This window comes from Triplophysa dalaica, chromosome 22, assembly GCF_015846415.1.
Source record: "Triplophysa dalaica isolate WHDGS20190420 chromosome 22, ASM1584641v1, whole genome shotgun sequence".
Lineage (NCBI taxonomy): Eukaryota > Metazoa > Chordata > Actinopteri > Cypriniformes > Nemacheilidae > Triplophysa > Triplophysa dalaica.
Genome location: NC_079563.1, coordinates 12,958,526 through 12,977,169, shown reverse-complemented (window position 1 = coordinate 12,977,169; position 18,644 = coordinate 12,958,526). Strand labels below are relative to the sequence as shown.

Below are 18,644 nucleotides of genomic sequence, written 5' to 3'. Positions count from 1 at the left end.
GATGTGTCAACCGCTGTTGTGCTTTGAAATTAAGGGGGGGTGGAGTGAGCAGTTGGTTTCAATTCACAACCACACTGCTAGATCCTGCTAAATTTCATGCACTGGACCTTTAAAGGGATGTTGATGACTTACGTTTTATATCTTCTTTGGAAATTGGCCACATGAAAGCAAAATTAAGTAGTAAGCCACAAAAAGCCATGGTTTACAGTGATTTTACAATGGCTAAGGGATGTTAGCCATTACACAAAGCGGACCCCTAAGCTTATGAAATCGGCGTAAACCAAGACTTAATGGAGCTTATTGCTTTTGTAAAATTGCTGTTCCATGTAATTTACAAGTAAAAAATAAAACACAACAATGTGATTGCCAGGCAAGGAAATCCGAGTTAAAATGTTAACACTAGGCTACTGGAGCCATCTAATATATCCCACCCTACCTGCTGAAAAAAGGCATATGCTTGGTTAAGTCTGTCTTGATGCTGGTTTGACCAGCTATGAACCAGTACATGACCAGTTTAAACCAGCACATAACCAGCTTAAACAAGTAGAAAAAGGAAACCAGCATCAAAACATACCCAACCCAGCTTACGCTGTTTTTTCAAAAGGGCTAACTTCCTGTTTCGGAATTTCACATCATCCTGGTACTTAAAGTGCACTTCTTTTTTAGAATTTTCAACATGAACACACTATTTGGAGTTGAGCTGCTTAAAAATAAATAAATAAATGCCAATTATGGCAAACTTATTCATGACACAATTATACTCTATAAGCAAAGGTAAAGTAAAAATATTTTTTAAAGTCCATTAATGTAATCAAAACGTTGTCTAGTATCATTTAAACCAGGACATTCTAACAGAATATGTTTCACAGTCAATGGAATTTTATAAATCGCACATAATGTTGGTTCTTCACTGTTTAATAAATATCCCTCAGGCTATTTATACTACACAAAATGGCATAGCATAGTGCACGATTTAGCATTCCCCTTATGAGAGGTTGATGTTTGATGATGATGTATGCTATGTGTTTATGAAATTGCACACTTAGTGTAAATATGACCTAATTAACTCAAAAAAGAGAGAGGCAGCACACTTTTGTTCTGTGGAAGCTGTACTTTATTTGAAAATCACCCGAATTCTGCTTTATTTTTTGTCATATAAACAAAAATAGAATCTACAGGGATGATGCAGTAAATATGCTGAATCGATGGATAGAATCGCCCTCATCTTCAAACCACCCTTCACATGCTCCCCTACCGGACAGTTTTATGTACACCGAGCGCTGATCAACAGCGCCCCCCATTCTCTCACTGCCTGACCTACAGCTAATTTTAAAGAAGCTACAACCCCGATGATACCAAAATACAGTCCTCCCTTCCATAATCTCACTCATACACAAACACACACACACACACACACAAAATCGTTCTCCTCTCTTCGCTAAGAAGGGTGGCCCGAATATAAAGGTGACTCTGCACATTCATGTTGAAAAGGCAGCCATGTAACGGTCAATGAAAAATAATGACGTGCCAAGCAAAAGGCAATACAGATCTTCCCCAATGCAATGCTGCAGAATCACAAATGTAGTGCTTTGCTAATTCGATATATGCTCCCTCGCGAGACCCCCCTCCCACCCCCCCAAGATACAGAACTGACTACAATGTGGCATGATTTGTGCGGCTTCTCCTATATTCCTTACAAATGAAGGGTGGTGAGCGTTTGAGTTACAAAGAAATTGCACTAGACATACAACTGTTACTCAGAATACTTAGTGCTGTTTCAGTCAGTTTATAGATGGCTCCTCTCATTTCATTTTTTATATTATATATTTTTTATAATTCAGTTCCTCTCGAAATCCGAATTTTACAACCAATCATTCCCATATCATCAACACATACTCCTGGAAAGAAATCATCCATTTCTGTTTCTTGTGTCCTCAGTGGATAAATCATAAATAAATACAGACAATACACAAGGAATGTCTATTACAGACAGCTTTTCAAACATAGAAAAATAAAGTAGAAATCATAGTAGAAACGGATGTTAGAATTTCTATTTGGTGATGGTTAAATTAGGTAATGCTTGATTGACGATCGGACAAAGAAAACCTCCCCCCCAACATTTCTGGAAAAAGTGAAGCTGAGAGAACACATTCCGACACTCGCTTACTTTTCATTATACATGCTGATCAATACAATAACAGCACGATGTAACGGTGTTATACGAATTACAAAAGGAGTGTCATGTATTCCATCTGACAGGGCAACAGTCCCCCCCATAACCTAACAATTCCCCCCCACCCTTCCCCTCCGATTCCCGTACAGGTTTGTACAGGGGCAGAACTCTCAGTGAGGAGCCCAACGGCCGACTGGAGAGAGATTAAAGGTTTGAGCTTTGCTGTGTGATTCATCCTTGGGAAACGTCGAGCCCTCTTCACCTACATGAACTGCATCTGAAAACACAGAAACGCACATTACGGATGATGTCAGGGGCATTTCAGAATGTTTCTGTGGCACCTGTGTGATAACCAATGTTTGAGATCTTATGTTTGAAATTCACTAATCTTGAGACATTATAAAGAATGGCCTTAAGACACAAGATGAACTGAATATGTTACATCAAGAAAAGCAGCCAGTGATTGATGAGATGAGCGATCATGAAGCTGCAAGCTTAGGATAAATGGAAAACTTAAAGGGGTTATTAATAATTTACAAAAGATCAAATAAAATTTTACATCCATGCAAGCGCAAGCGCAAATCATGTCGTATTCCATTACATTAAAACAGCTCAACTTGTGATTTTTTCACATTTTCAGAAGAGGAAGTGTTACAAAACACACCTATAATATTGCAGAATGGATCAGTATTACGAAACATACAGCAGAGGTAGAAAGCAGGGGTAAGAGACTTAAGATAGAAACACTGTTTTTAAAGAGACAGTACACCCAAAATATAAATTCTGTCATTATTTACTTAAAACCTGCATAACACTTTTTTCTATGGAACACAAAATAAGACATTTCTCTGTGGTTTTGCGTCCACTGATGTTGTTTGGTTCTCGACATTCTTCAAAATATCTTCCTTTTGTGTTCTGCAGAAGAAAGTCATACGGGCTTGTTATGACATGACGTTGAGTAAACGATCAAAATCTTTTTTGGTGAGCCATCCCTTTAAGTAAGAAGCACCTGTCCATCACACACACACACTTGTACCTAAAGACGTTCTAAAGGAAATCCTTCAGAAAGAGCTGAGCAAAAGGGTCCTGTCCCGGAGGTCTGAGAGGACTTGAACTGGAAGGACTAGAGGCAGTGGAAAGCTATTTCAGAGAGAACGAGAGAGATTGAAGGAGTCCAGGGACACCCAGAAAACACTCCAACACACACAAGAGGAAAAAGTCAGACAGGATGAAGAAGAGGAGAGGATCTTTGCTAACCGCTAAACCCCAACATACTAATACCAGCTCTTCTAGGGCTGTACCAATTTCCAATTCTAGCACTGCTAAAGAAAAAAAGAAGGGGTGTCGTGGCAGATATGTATTTCCAAGAATTTGGTGCAGGTGCGGAATACATATCCCTCCCCGGGGATGTGTGAATGCCACCATGCTAGCTTTGAATATTCAGAAGGGCACAGGAATGGCACGTGATGATGAACTATTGTGCATTCTGAATAGAGGCTGGAGAGCGGCTTCAGGAGCTCTTAGAATAGAGTACAGTCAGTCAGGATTTCACTGATGACTTTATTCTAAGAAAGATCATGGGGCTGAATAAAAGCACTCTGACAATGTTAACAAGTTAAACATGAACATGTCTGATTGGATCTGACTTTGTTGTACTGTTGCACTGTTGGACTGAAAGCAGTGTTTGTAAACTCATTGTGAGGTCATACCTGAGCTCCTGAGACTGGGCCGAAAGGATTCGCCGGCCGCATCACAGGCTGCGTGTACATCATAGTTGGCTGGGTCATCATCGCCATGGAACCCATCTGAGGGGGCTGGATATAAAAATGATAATTCAAGTGATAATTATTTTTTATAAGATTTAAAATCTTAAGACAAAAAATTGTCTCATCGACAGCAAAAAATAGTTTCTTTCACCCCAAATTGAAGGACACGCATGGCGATTGTGTTGCAATGGAACGTTCTATTGAGTTTCGCCTCTTTGTATAGTCTTTGCTACTACCCTCTAGTGGCTATCCATCTCTGATGATGTCAGTTAGATGGCTTAGGCAGAGCATTCATTAACTCTTCCCCTTCAACAGTCAGTCTGTTGCCAGTTTAACTACATAATGCAATGCCTATTTTTATACATCCAACCAGTTTGCAAAGGAAAACGCTAGTCACGGCAACTATTTTATACATTCGATATTCCGTTTAACTCATGAATGGGTCAGAATGACTTTTAGTTCATAGGGACTTTAACTTCCTCTCTTCTCTGCATGACATGTCTCGGCCTAAGGGCGGGACTGTACTGACTGTCCAATGTCCAGGCTTCTGACTTCCAACAATTCAATAAATTCCTTAGGCACAATATCAAGCCCTGCCCTACATTTTTCCTCATTCTAGAACCCATTCCAATTCGATATGTCACAATGGAAAAGAAAATACCACCACGACTTTGTTTGTTTCAAACAAACAATACCTTTTAGGGTCAAAGAACACACAAAACACATTAAAACCTCATCGGTACTTGGTCCCAAGTTTCCAGCATGATAATATTCATACAAACCATTTTGAAATAAGTTATCAGAATGTATAGAATAATGTTGAAATAAACCAGCGGGTTAAATAGTTTCTCCAACTACATCACATTGGATTTGACAGTTCTGAAATTTAGCAAATAGGAGCAAGAGCCAAATCCAGCGTTCCCCCCCACCGTTTTACCACACCTGAAGAACAACTCGCACAGCAAACACCAAAAGCTTAAATTTTCCCCAACCATTTGAAGATCTGGACCGAGTACTTGGACCAAAATTCACATTCTTCTGCTTTGATGTAATTTAGAGAAAAAGACTTCGAAGTACAGATGAGTCACACCAGCAGTTACATAAATGTTGACATGGTTATGAAAGTATTATTTGTGTTGATCAACAAGTCTCATTCTTAAACGCTATTTAAGTGTTCTTTGAGAATTGCTGTGTTATGTATTGTATTACTTTGCAGCCTTGACTCAGTTATATTGTAGACCACAAGTTACCGTTCCCTCCAAAATTTTAATCAAAAACATTTGACGTGTGGCTTTTCATCTTTTTCTTAAAGCTGGAACCGCACATGGATCTGAAACTTACCCCAGCTAAACTGATGAATAAAACATATAAAGACACAGAGGGAAAAGTGCAGTAATTTTCCCCTGAGCTAAAGGAAGAGATGCTTTAGCTCCAAAGAGCTCTTTACAATGTTTCAGAAGCCCACACTGTACCGGCGAGGACTGACAACACCAAACATAAAAGAGCAAGAAAACTTTTGAAACTGATTAATGTACAAATCCACTCACCATTCCGTATCCCATAATGCCCGTGGGTGTCGTGGCAGGGAAAGCCATTACAGAGGGTGCCTGAGAGGACAAACTTGGTGTAAGTACAGAAATAGCACAGGTATAACATGACATCATTCTGTTAAGCGTGAATGAAAGATTCTTTTGATCAAAATTCCACTTGGGCAGCTATGAGATCACAACTGCCTCAGACACACCTTCCTGCTTTCCGTGTTTACACCCGGCAAACTCACGGAACAAAGGAAACTTTGTTTGAGGGGACTTTTAAAATTGAACCAAAAATACTTTTTTGCTTTCTCTTTACAAGCAGAGCTGCTGACATTTGGGAAACGTTAGAGAAGTGTTTTCGAGAGCATCAAAAGAGGAATATAGACAAGGAGTTAAGTGAAAGAGCGTGTGTGTGTTCTCTTTAAAGGCGGAGTGATTAGTTGCAGGTGCAAGGCTCTGGTGGAAGAGAGAAGCTCTTTGTGAAGGAGCTGTGAAAGGTTCACTCAAGCCATTGGTGTGCACAGACACAGTGTGCCACTGAATGTGTGATGGGCTCTGCGGGGCTTCCTCATTTCTGAAGACCGAGAGAACCTTAACAAGTTATTTATCAGTAAACAGGGTTGAAAATGCAGTAACAAGTGTTTTAAACCCATACTGTAATGTTCCAGTGTTTACAGTTAGAATGAATATCCATTACGTTATTTGCTAGTCATTTCACCACAGGTAAGAAAATATATAAGACTTTAAAGGATGTGAATAGTAAACTTTAAGTACATTCAATTTCAAATTTATTTTTTTACTTGTAAGTTTAAGCAATTTCAAGTTATTTTATTAAGTTATATCCCCTAACCATATATATATATATGTATATATATATATATATATATATATATATATATATATATATATATATATATATATATATATATATATGTATTGTTTCCAAAATCATGTTTTTTATTATGTTTTTATTGTGTTTTATTATGTTAGTTAGCTGTATTCTTTGTGTTATTATGGCTTAAAACAAAACAAACAAACTGCAGTTAGATTGATATTGATTGGAATGCACAATACAAAAAAAAAGATTTTTGACAAAGTTAAGAGTTGACGTGACTTGTAAAGCCAACTTGATTGTCCTCAAAACTTTAAGGCAATATAGAAACCTGACCATTAAAGGTTCAATGTGTCATTTTTTGGAGGATATATTAACAGAAATGCGATTTAATATAAATTACTATGTATTCAAAGGTGTAAAAAGACCCATTATAAAGCGTTACTTTTAATGACCGTGGGACCTCTTGGATAGAATTTGGCATGTTGTTTCTACAGTAGCCCTAAAAGGACAAACTGCTCTACAGAGCATCGACATCAAGATTTGATTGCTTTCAAAACACATCATACAACTGATCCTTAAAAACTCTAAAGCATGTGTAGCCCACAAAATCTGAGCAAATGTGGATCAGAGGATGCTAAAGAAAGAATTTGTTAGGAAATGGTCAAAAAGTAAAACACACAAAAAAATAAAAGGTATGCCGTAAACTAAGATGAGGGGAATGGCTCGTCCACACCATAATTAAACGACATTACAAAAGAAAGGTATACCAAAAAAATCTAAAGCTCTGGTATTTATAAAAGGGTTCATTTCATCATGCATATAAATCTAGCTCATCATTATTCTCCAAAGTAAAAAAGAACTCCTTTGAAAGTTTTTCCATCAGAACGTTAAGCATGATGAGGTCAGAACCGAACAAGCCGTGTGTAAATTACTAGTTTGCATGTACTAGACTTTACACAACGTTCTGTAAACCCTCCACTGGAAACACTCATCCAATGATTCACGGTAAATGCCGATAAACAAGCGAAACTGATGAGAGGGACAGGAAGGAGCAGGAACAGTGCCGTCAGCCATGCTGAAGTGACGTCTGCTTAGATCAGCTCGCATCAGTGCAGTTCGGACCACTCAAACACACACGGGTCATATAGACTGTGAGCCAAGGCGGTGTGGTTAATATTCTCATGCGTTTCAGAGAATGTTTCAACTCGAAGTTTTGACTTACGTATTGTGGGAAAAGCATGCCATTCTGTTTATCCCCCCGGATGAGAACGGTTACACAACGCAACAGAGACAATTAGAAGGCATACAAACACAAATACGCACAACTGACATTGTAAGTTTACACAAACACATTTAAACACATACAAGACATAATATATCGCAGCTGTTTTCATTTTTTTGTGAGAAAATGAATGTGAATTACAGCTCGGTTCCAAAACTTTGTGAGCCGCCTACATTGGCAACAATTAAGCCATCTTCAGAATGAAGAACCGCTGTTTGGCGGGAGCGAAAGAGCTCAGTGAGGTTTTGAACAGAGCTTAAGTTACAGAATGATTTTGGGGAATCTCCAGCTATTGTCCATGTATTGGTTTAAGGCAGCTGCTTTAAACAGGCGTCCTGTTTCATTTGAGTTAGAGAAAGCTCATATTGTTGCGCTCACCATGGTGGCAGGGTTCCATGTTGTGCTTGGAGCCGTCTTTGGTTGCCAGTTGGTTCCTCCGGTCAACTTCTTCTCTCCAGGTTGAATCCAATGAATGTCACTGAAATGAAAGGATTTAATAAACGGACTGCCTTTGAATGAAAAAAATTATGATTTATGATTGAGATGAGCTATGTGACAAAGGTTCCTACTTTTTCATTGTTCCGTTTCCAATACCCAGATCTGAGGGAGAAGACAAAAAATGAAATGTCAGTTATTGCGTAACATTCATTTTACACAGTAGATTTTGAAACAACATTAATTATTCATATGCTGACGTGCAACCTGTCATTTATTATAAGCAGAAGGTTTACAGCATGACAACATATTTTGATGCCTGTTATTCATACAATGGACTAAAGTAGTTTTGCATGCTCAAAACCCAAAGCGTGATCGCTTCATAAAGGGATAGTTCATCCAAAAAATTAAAACATTTTCATCATTTATTCACACTTATGATATCACAAACCTGCATAGCTTTCTTTTCTGCAGAACACACAGAAGATATTTTGAAGAACGTTGGTGACCAAACAACATTGGACTCCCTGACTTCCCAATATAAAGGCACAAAACTATTTTTCTCAAAATATCTTCTTTTGTGTACCACAGATGAAAGATCAACATAGGTATTAGGTAGAAACCGTTCAAATAATCCAGAACAAACAGGACACTTACTGCCCACAAGGTTCGCCAGGGAGGAATCCAAGTCATCGGAAACCAGTTTGCCTGACTGTTGGGCACTGGACGCAAGGCTCTGGTTGAGAGAGGCCACTGTGGGTTTCAGTAAGCCACCTAGAATATCATAAAGAAAGGAGCAGAGGGAAAGGGAGAGGGATAAAGACACAGACAACACATACAAACAAGAAGAGCCGTTTAGTTGGGTGGAGTGAAAAGACAACGCAAAGCAAATGGTTCAGAACTGAAAGTGAAAGAATGTGGGCCAAATCTAGTATGAAGTCAACTCACCCAGACATGCAGTGCCATGCAAAGCCAGCGGCCCAAACAGATCAAAGCACACAGTGAGAGAGGAGAGAGAGAACAATATGAGGAACATCTCAAAATATGACAGATGGCTTATTTAAAATGATACATTGGCACATTTATACCACCCTAACAAATTCAACGTTAATCGGCATGGCTCACCCAAAAATAAAAATTTGGTCTTCATTTACTCACCCTCAAGTTGTTCCAAACATGTATAAAAAGAAAACGATATTTGGAAAAATGCTTGTAAGCAAACATATCTTGGCCACCACTGACTAGAATGAAAAATTTCTTTAAAAATGTCTTTGTTCTGTTACACAAAAGAAGATATTTTAAAGAATGTAGGAAACAAATTGTCCTTTATCTTACTATGGTAGGTGGCCAAAAACTGTTTGGTTACAGCATTCTTCCAAATATCTTTCTATGTGTTCTTCAGAACAACGCATTTATACCGATCAACTCGAGGGTGAGTAAATGACGACAGCATTTTTGGGTGAACTGTCCCTTTAAGTAACAAGTAAGAAATCCAAAGTTTCCAATGTTGAACTCCAGTTATCTAATAAGACCACAATGGCTCAATATGTCAGCATTAACGGCTAAGTCACAGCTCCGACAAACACTGGTCTTTGTCTGGATTTCCAGTACACTTATCTAAAAATTCATAAATAAAGATACTTTTTCCTCAATAGCAAATTGAGCTAAAATATTAATTCTTGTTATCAATATAAACAAATCAAAATTAAGCGAGTTTATGCTTAAGACAAGCAAAAACACCTGCCAAAGGGCTTAGAAAAATACATTTGAATTATGTTCTTAATAAAAAGATGAAACTTGATTGCACTTGCAGATATTTTTGCTTGTTTTAAGCATAAGCTCGACTTAATCTCATTGGTCATTTTCATTCTCAAATCAATATATCTAGAATTAAAAATATCCAGATATTTATAGAAAAAAAATGCTAAGTAAGACAAAATCAACTTCTATGTGCAAGGCGGTGGTTTGTGTGCAAAGCGTGTGTTTGGTCAGCGATTATTCATCCACAACACAAAAAACAAAGATGTCCACATGTGCATCTGGATTCCTTCCGCCTTTAGAAAATAACTCTTATTTTATCTTTAGCTCTTTAACAAGAACATTTCAACAACTTCACTGGACAAAGCCGCCGGGTCCCATGAAACAGCACGGCCCTCAGCAGTGAGATGGATGTCAAGCATCATGTGAGTATAAAGGTAAAAGTCTCTGCAAATATCTTACCAGCGGAGTCTGCATTGCCGGTGGCTGACTTATTGCCAAACACGGAATCGAAGTCGACACTAAGGCCTGTCGAGCTGGGAAGCTGGGCAGCAGGAGGAGCAGAGAACCCTGTGTTAGAAGAAAACAAGGTCAGACCTCACACAACAGGACATGCTGGTCAACCTACACGTGTTTAAACATTGGCGCAGCACACAAAAAAAAACATTAAGTTCATCTAAGGACTTCCAAAAAAGTCAGGTGTTTGACTCTGTTAGCCCAAGGCCATTGATTCAGTTCCAGGAATCATTTTAAACATGCGAAACTCCTGAATGAAACCACAGATGTTCATCTCTGCTCTTTTCATGTTCGTGTCAACTTGTTTGTGCCAGTTTATGTTAAACAAAATGTGTCAACGCTTAGAGGTGGATGTCTCAATTGACCTCAAACCTGCAAGAAAGGACGAGAGACAGCTGAAGGATTGAGAGAGAAAGAGAAGAGAGAGAGAGAGAGAGGCTGGAGGAACAGTACATACCTCCGAATAGTCCAGCTACAGCGGAGGGCTCAGATTGGAAGAGAGGAGTGTTAGGATAGGCAGCAGCCAGAGAACAGAAGGAGTCTGACAAGACCCAGAATCAAAGCAGAAGAGAGCCAGAGATGAGAACGTGTAAAGTGAGACAAAATATAAATAATAAACACATATAAAATTAAACACAGGAAAAATTATATATTAACTATTAAATAAATAATTAAAAACGAAATTAGTCATTATTTACTGACGCCTTATTATTTGCATATTTGGGTCAACTTTTCTTTAGTCATCCTCGTTCACTCTATTCTGGTCAAGCTGGTGTAAAAGGCATCCATAATAGGAAATCGTGGGGTAACACACAGGCCCCTGCAGGGCACAACTCCATTATGTTTTCTTGGGTCAGAAAACATAATGTACACCACACAGGGGTATCTGTACCTGTGAGGAAGCAGCCCATCTGAGCAGACGGCTCAACGGGTGACCCAACAGAACAGCTCGAATCAATAAAGGGATTGTAATTATCTGGAGAACCAAGAAACCAAAATGACAATTCGGGAAAAACTTAACACTCTAGGGAGAAACTACAATGGTAGAACATACAAACCTAAAGCAGCAAAGCATTACGCAAAACCGACAAAACTTTTTGTGCAAGGTGGTCCAAAGACCCTCGGTTTAAAGAATCGTCAACATATAGAAAAAGCAATTTGCAGGTTTTGTAGAGGAAAAAGGACCACCTCATTCAAAAGAAGAAACGTGGATGTTTAAAGCCGCTATTTATGCCTTTTATAGTAGTCATTCTTAAATCTCACTTATGTATTCATATCAGAGCAGCTTTACTTCACCATAACACGCAGCCAACTCGCCAAATTACAGCTGTACAAACACAAACAAGCTTTACAGTAGCAACAAACCATCTGTCTGTCGCAGTCTCTGAAATATGTTATTGTTCGCTGTGGAAACATAATAAATAATGTCCCCAGCTCTGAACAAACTCGCAGAAGCTTCTCTTTCTTATTGCTCTTTACACAAAGAATGTCACACACACACGCACACATGGGGTTTCCATGTTTGTTTGGAGACTTCCCATAGAATTTTTTATATGCTGTGTATTCTATACCCTACCCCTAATCATTTATCATTTCATTTAAAGGTCCAGTGTTTGAAATTTAGCAGTATTTAGCGGTGAGGTAACGGATTGCAAACAGCAGCTCGCATTCCTTCCGAAGCACTTCGGTGGCAGACACAAGACACTTAGATGTCGTCACGTTTTTGCTTCTTTGCCGAAGGGGATTACGTATTTACTTTACATGGTAGAGCAGTTTGTCCGCTTAGAGCTCCTTTAGAAGCACCATGGCAAATTCCATGCATTCCTGGATAAGCTTTTACATATGCTAAAGTGTGTACTAAACAATCTGTTTAAACTGCAAGTAATACTGCATCCCACAATGCACTGGCTCAATTTTCTAGGGGTAACAAAGAAACAAAATTTCGAGACATCCACTGTGGATTGCAAATATAATTCTAATAATGTTTTGTGTAAAAAGCGGAACTGTCTTAAATATTTATTATTGTATAACTTTTATTGTTTCACATTATAAATGAATTAATCCCAATTAATCGATTCCAAAACAAGCGTTTGTGTTTATATAATATATGCTTGCGTCACGTGTTTATTTATATGCATTTTTAAATACACAATCATTATTTTTAGAAATAATATAAACTATATATAAATATATATTTTACATGTAAATATTTGTTATATACAAAAAGTATATGTATGTGTGTGCATTTATATACAGCCGAAGAAGAATTCCAGTATTTGAGTTCTGAAAAAATGCAGACCATCTTTTCTGTTATTATGACCTCTCTCTCCAGTTTTAATTTTCTGCAAATAAATGCAAATAGAAACATTATTTTTATTTGAAATTTGGGAGAAATATTGTTAGTAGTTCACAGAATGAAACAAAAATTATACTTTTACCTAAACACATACCTATAAATATTAAATTCAGAAAAACTGATAATAATTTAAAAATGGTCGCTTGATTTTTTAATGATCTCTCAATTTTTTCCATGGCTGTACATCAGTTAGAAAACGAGAGTCAAACAACGTCGAAACATTTGCCCCCTACATAGATCTTATTAAGTTGAGACTCAGGATGTATGAACCTAAAACTAAAGTATCAGATACTTAAGGTTCATTCGGGTCACGGCTATGAATTATATACCCTAATAGGTCTTTGTTCACTTGGGGCAGCGTTTCAAGACAAAAATGAGAGTGGAGGAAAACAGACGAGCACGCAGCAGGCAAAAGAAATGCATGAGAGGAAAGAACTGCCGTTTACCACCAAACATTTCATGACTGGGCGTCCTAGAAAAACTAACAGCATCTGAAGACACGACAGGCAGATGCATGTGATCAACAACAGGTTTTGTAAGGAAAGGATTTAAGTTTGGAATGGAGTCCTCAACGGCTTCTGTTGAGGTGAAAGGATCTACACCCCCGAAGAAAAACAGAGAACAGGAAGAGGTTAGAAATACAAAGACACAAAGAAAGAAAGCATGCAAACTGAGACTGCAGGAGAAATGAGATGAAGCCAGTTCAGTCTAGACTTCAAAATTAGTTCACACATAGATGTTTGTAGACGGTAAATGTAAATAAAGAACTAAATCAGACGTCTGACATGGGTGGTGATAACATCAAGCATGCATCTAAACTCAATGTTACAGATAGGTGGGTTGTTTAAATCTAATATTACGTTTTATTTAATTAATATCAGAAATCTAATAAACTAACTTGTTAGGCTCTCGGTGATGTTTAACATGCTACTTTAATATGTTGTTTACATATTTAGTTTTTTGTAAGTTCTTTAAAGAAAAAAATCTCTATATTTCACTAATCTTCTAATCATATAATCTATAATTATATCTTTATTTCACAAAACACGTTTAACTTGCACAATAATAAATTAATAAATAAAACTAGCATAAAATACTGAAACAATACATAGTGGAAAATCATGTAAGTTTGGTTGAATAAATATAAGTTTGACTGGACATTGAAAAGTGTTGTCAGAATTATACTGCGCTTCTTAAATCTATGCGCGACCTCGGTAATAACCAAATGATTTCGTTCCAGACAATATGATGAGTTTCATTAATCATAAACAATAATACCAAAATGCATTTTATAAAAAAATCCCCAAACTTAAGAGTCTGAATGTCACAGCAAGTCTCTGCTGGCATTCATTTCAGTAAAAAAAATTAGACAGCAAAAGTAGTCCTATATTGAGCTTCAATTCACATCAAGGCATATTCTGTGAAAACTGCAGAGTGTGTTTTAATGCAGTTTAATCCAATAAACCCCAAAGGCCGCAGGCTTTTTCAGGCCCTGACTGACTGCTAACGGAAGTCAATACTGTATCACATCATCCCCCATGTCAAATATTATCCTACATGCCATATCTCCATGTTGGTTAAATATTAGACCCTACTCTTGTCAGATTGTGCAGATTAGATCTGAATAAGGCAAATACGTTTCATGTAAACCCAAAGAACAAGCTTTGTACTGTGCACTGAATTCCAGAGGGAACGTTCGTTGTTCCAGGTTTGATTACTGAGGAGAACACAATGTTGATGTAAGATCGATTTCTCTCAGATGAGTATTAATGCAGAAGTGTAAGTTCCTGTGGTGCGACCCGCTCACCTCCCCATGAGTTGGTTAAAGGCAGGCCAGAGGAGAGAGGCAAGGTGGGCTGGAACGCTGGCTGCAGGTCCAACAGATCGTTCGGAGCCTTCGGTATACTGGAGCCAGAAACGCACGCACAAACACACACCAGACACACACACAGGAATTGAATTAATGTCTTCCATAAAACAGCACTCTAAGGGCCAAGAATTTCACAGTCGCACAGCAAAGACAAACTTGGCAAGTTAATTTGAAGTGCTTAGAGTGGAGCTTAAGAGTTTGCATGCAGTCAATAAGTTCTTCATATCCAAATTCCGTCTGGGCAGGAATTCATGCACTTAAAGGGAGAATAAGCAAACAGAGAATGATTCTAAAAATGTCTTTTAAGGCTAAAGCTGAGAAAGCTGAGGCTGTCCAGGTACATCATCTAGATGCGGGAAATCACAAAGTAAATTATAAAGTAAAAAATATGACTCTAAATCACAATCTCAAAACTAACAAATATGTTTTTTGGACCTCAGGGTGAGTAAAAGAACAGCAAGTTTTCATTTTTAACTGAACTATCCCGGCCACAGAATGTTTAATACAAAGGCTTTGAGCTTTTCATAAACCCCCAAGCACCAGCAAAAATAACAGTGATAACAAATGCCACTCGTGTTATAACTCATCACATGTGCCAGCTGCTTTGAATGACATTATCATAATATATGACATCACAGCAGCATGAGAGGAATTCTACTGTGTGCGTGTGCAAGTCTCTTACTTGTTAGTGAAGCTACTGGGTGTGGAGAACAGGTCAATGGCTGGGGCGGTGCTGATGGTGTCAGTTGCCGTGGAAACGGGGGATGCGGCAGTCGTGGAGGACGTAGAGGGCTTCTTAGTAAGTTCCTTCAGACGCTGCTCCTTGATAATGTAAGGAGTTAAATCTTTGAATCGTTAAAAGTTCAAACCTGTTGTAGAGAAACGTACCTTAAGTGCTTTTAATCGTGACTGTTCTTCCTCCAGCGCAGCCTGCTTCTCCCTCTCATCCACTCTGGTGAAAGAGATACCCGTGTTGGCCAGGGAGGACACAGCGTTGGAAAGAGTACTGGCTCTGTTTGGAAGAGAGATTATAAGAGGAAGTGATATAATAAACATGCCACTGTGAAAATGCTTGGCTGGCATACATTTAGACATCACTGATAGCTTCTTCACACAACACATTTTACTGCTTCCTCTCCAGGAACTCAGTTTGAACGAGGACTTCCACAAAAAAGTCTATGTTAGCAAAGCTTGTATTTTTTTAAACCCTTGACCAGATTGCAAGTCATCAAATTCCCGCCCTGTGCATTACACAAAAAAACAATAGCAAATAAAGTAAGAAATAATGCAAAGTCACCCAGTCATTATTGGAAAATAAACAAATTTATAATTTCATGTGGACTATTATTGTGTACATATTACTTGAAACATTCAAATAGCATGAATAACCCATCCAGAGCTGTGTTCGAAACACAGTCACACTTTCATAAAAATCCTGAATTTATCGAAACATTTGTTTTTCAATAGCAGCTAATCATGTTATACATACAATGATTATATACAAATAAATATTACACACAGTAACTTCACACAGAACTTTCATCGTCCTAAAGCGTTTCCCACAAACACTGAATAAAAGTCACAAACAAAGAATGCAAAATGATGACCTCAAGAACTCCTCACACGCTAGAAATTTAAAAACAAGACGTTTGGAAGTCAGTGTACCTGCTGGCGGCCGTGGAGTCTTTAACCTTTTTCCCCTCTAATGAAGCCAAGTGCTGCTCCAGGGCATCCAGAAGGCTACTGGGGGCCTGGAGGAATGGAAAAAAAACATTATCTTACAGGCCAGTACACTCACTGACCACAGAACAAACACACATATACGGTACACATACTGTACACACATACACCTACACAAACACAAGAGCATGCAAAGGTACTTGAAAGTAACCACGAGGAGACCGAGCTCTGAGTACACAGAGAGAGGAGAGCAAGATGCAGGTACTTACACAAACTGTAAACTGAAAGTGGAAAGATAAGGAAAGATACAGAATATAAAGGTGGGTGTTTAACAGAGGTATTTGTAGGATATTTGAGAAATATAAGATGTGAAGAGGTAAAGTAGAATAACAAACCCGTTGAAACGACTGAAAATAGAGTTAAAAACATTTGTACCTAAATTGCATATCATGACACTGAAAACAGTATAAAAATAATTTGATGAGCAGCTTCCTGTTTTGTTTTATTTTCTATTAAAACTGGATTTTTAAGGACAAGATATAGAATGTGTTTTTTTTAATCAACAACAGGGTTTAGTTACGTGGTATTAGGGGAGGGACGTTCTCAATTTAGAGGGCGACTGACTAGACAAAAATGAGAGTACATCCCTTTAAATACAGTTTCCTTAAAGGGACAGTTCAACTAAAAATTCAATTCTGTCATTATTTAATCACCCTAAAGTCAAAACATTTATATGAATCTCATCTTTGGAACAAGAAAAAGAGTATATTTTGAGAAATGTTCTGCAGAAGAAACAATTCATACATGTTTGCAAAGACAAAAGGATGAACAAATTATGAAAGAATTACATTTTTGGGTGAACTGTCCCTTTAAGAAAACCGTAAAATGCATTTTTTTCATAAAAGAGTAAATCAAAGTCAATTCAGCCTGCCTTACATGTGTTAAACCACTTTTTAAAGTTTCAGGCCTGTGATCCATCTAGTGTCACACCTTTATGTGCTGTATGAATAAAGCATTAGAATAGTTAGAGCGATTCCCCTGATCAATGACATGCAGAGATGTCCGCATGCGCAGATCACCGCAGCCCTGCGGGATGCAACCGAAATGAAATAGAAGATTATCTGTAGTTCCAGAACTCTCTTATGAATTACGGATCTAGAACTGAACTATTCCCAGCTAACCAGAGGTTCGAGAGTTCTAAAACCTGCTTGTTTGAACAAAGCCGCGCTAGGTTTGTCTGTAAAGCACAAGCAGCGTCTCACAGGAAAGTGCAATGTGACGGAAAAGTAAGACAGCAAAACAGTCATTGCTGGAGGGACAAAAGCTTTTTAAAAAAAACAAAGTCAATCCATTCAAGTCCTCACCTGTGATAAGTCAGGTATATCCCCCCGATCGATTCCCACTTGCTGTAAAGAGCAGAAATGGAAAGATTTTGGTTAAAGGAATTATTCACATTCAAAATGAAAATTCTGACATTATTTACACGTGTTCTTGTCATTTCAGATGCAGAACACTAAAGAAGATATTTTGAAAAAAAATTGTCAACAGAAAACCATTGACTAGCATTAGTTTAGTGTCGATTCAATAGGGACCAACGGTTTCCAGTTAAGGACATTTTTCGAAATATCTTCCTTTGTGTTTTGCAAAAGAAAGAAAATCACACAGATTTGTTTAGAGTAAATCAGATCGACTTTATATTCTACAAAAGTGCTGATGTAGATAACTACACAACAGCACTCTTGCTCATGTGATATTGCTTTATTAAGAGCAGTGCAGGTTACGTGACTCTCACCTCTGCCACTTTGAGAAACTCTGAGATTCTTGTCATGCGAGTGAGGAATTTCTTATAGATGTCCAGACCCTCTTTACACTGGACCTTCTTCATGTCAAAGTACTTCTCTGTAAATGAAGAACGTTATGAAGTCAGATTTTAGGAAGAATTTTCTTCCAACGACATTTTGGTTTTCGTTGCTCTGCGATTTCGCACGGCCAAATTATGCTCTGCATTTGACGTCACAACATGACCCGAAACGGCTCTCGCTGACATGTTACTCTCCCACAGAAACTCAAGCCAATACCTACATCTTAGTCCCATGCTTAGAGCCGTCCAACACAAACACAATCCAATGGAGGACTAAGCAATACATTCAATAGCAAATTTCACCATGGCTGAAAAACAATGAGATAATATCTGTGCTGTTACGCCCTATTCAATCTATTATTAGTGTATGAAACTAGCTTTTCCAGAGAATGGACACATCACCTGATAAGAAATTCTAGATAACCTGGTTTCATCTGGCTTTCTAGCTAATGAGCACTTAAAGTGAAAATAGGTTTGGTTTATATAACTGCCCCGAACACTGACATTATCATTACTTTTTTCTAATAAATATGCATTTGCGTATAACCAAAAGGGGGAGATTTGTTTAAATGGCCCC

General features: G+C 38.0%; 1 protein-coding gene across 12 annotated transcripts in view; it reads right to left on the bottom strand.

The window, feature by feature from the left end:
* Positions 1 to 1,765: 1,765 nt before the first annotated feature.
* Positions 1,766 to 18,644, bottom strand: part of picalma (phosphatidylinositol binding clathrin assembly protein a) — a 31,471-nt gene continuing 14,592 nt past the window's right edge. Inside the window, exons 8-25 of one of the 12 annotated variants that reach the window (XM_056736019.1) lie at positions 17,999 to 18,105; positions 17,571 to 17,612; positions 16,192 to 16,277; positions 15,415 to 15,538; positions 15,209 to 15,348; positions 14,464 to 14,561; positions 13,103 to 13,252; positions 11,193 to 11,276; positions 10,758 to 10,841; positions 10,247 to 10,354; positions 8,684 to 8,800; positions 8,161 to 8,191; positions 7,970 to 8,069; positions 7,532 to 7,555; positions 5,487 to 5,546; positions 3,883 to 3,987; positions 3,210 to 3,313; positions 1,766 to 2,450 (exon numbers count right to left, since the gene is read on the bottom strand). In XM_056736019.1, coding sequence (XP_056591997.1) covers positions 3,221 to 3,313; positions 3,883 to 3,987; positions 5,487 to 5,546; positions 7,532 to 7,555; positions 7,970 to 8,069; positions 8,161 to 8,191; positions 8,684 to 8,800; positions 10,247 to 10,354; positions 10,758 to 10,841; positions 11,193 to 11,276; positions 13,103 to 13,252; positions 14,464 to 14,561; positions 15,209 to 15,348; positions 15,415 to 15,538; positions 16,192 to 16,277; positions 17,571 to 17,612; positions 17,999 to 18,105 — 1,553 coding nt within the window. In that variant the 3' untranslated portion in view covers positions 1,766 to 2,450; positions 3,210 to 3,220. The remainder of the gene's footprint in view (positions 2,451 to 3,209; positions 3,314 to 3,882; positions 3,988 to 5,486; positions 5,547 to 7,531; positions 7,556 to 7,969; positions 8,070 to 8,160; positions 8,192 to 8,683; positions 8,801 to 10,246; positions 10,355 to 10,757; positions 10,842 to 11,192; positions 11,277 to 13,102; positions 13,253 to 14,463; positions 14,562 to 15,208; positions 15,349 to 15,414; positions 15,539 to 16,191; positions 16,278 to 17,570; positions 17,613 to 17,998; positions 18,106 to 18,644) is intronic. The other 11 variants (XM_056736021.1, XM_056736020.1, XM_056736024.1 and 8 more) reach the window with 11 other exon arrangements.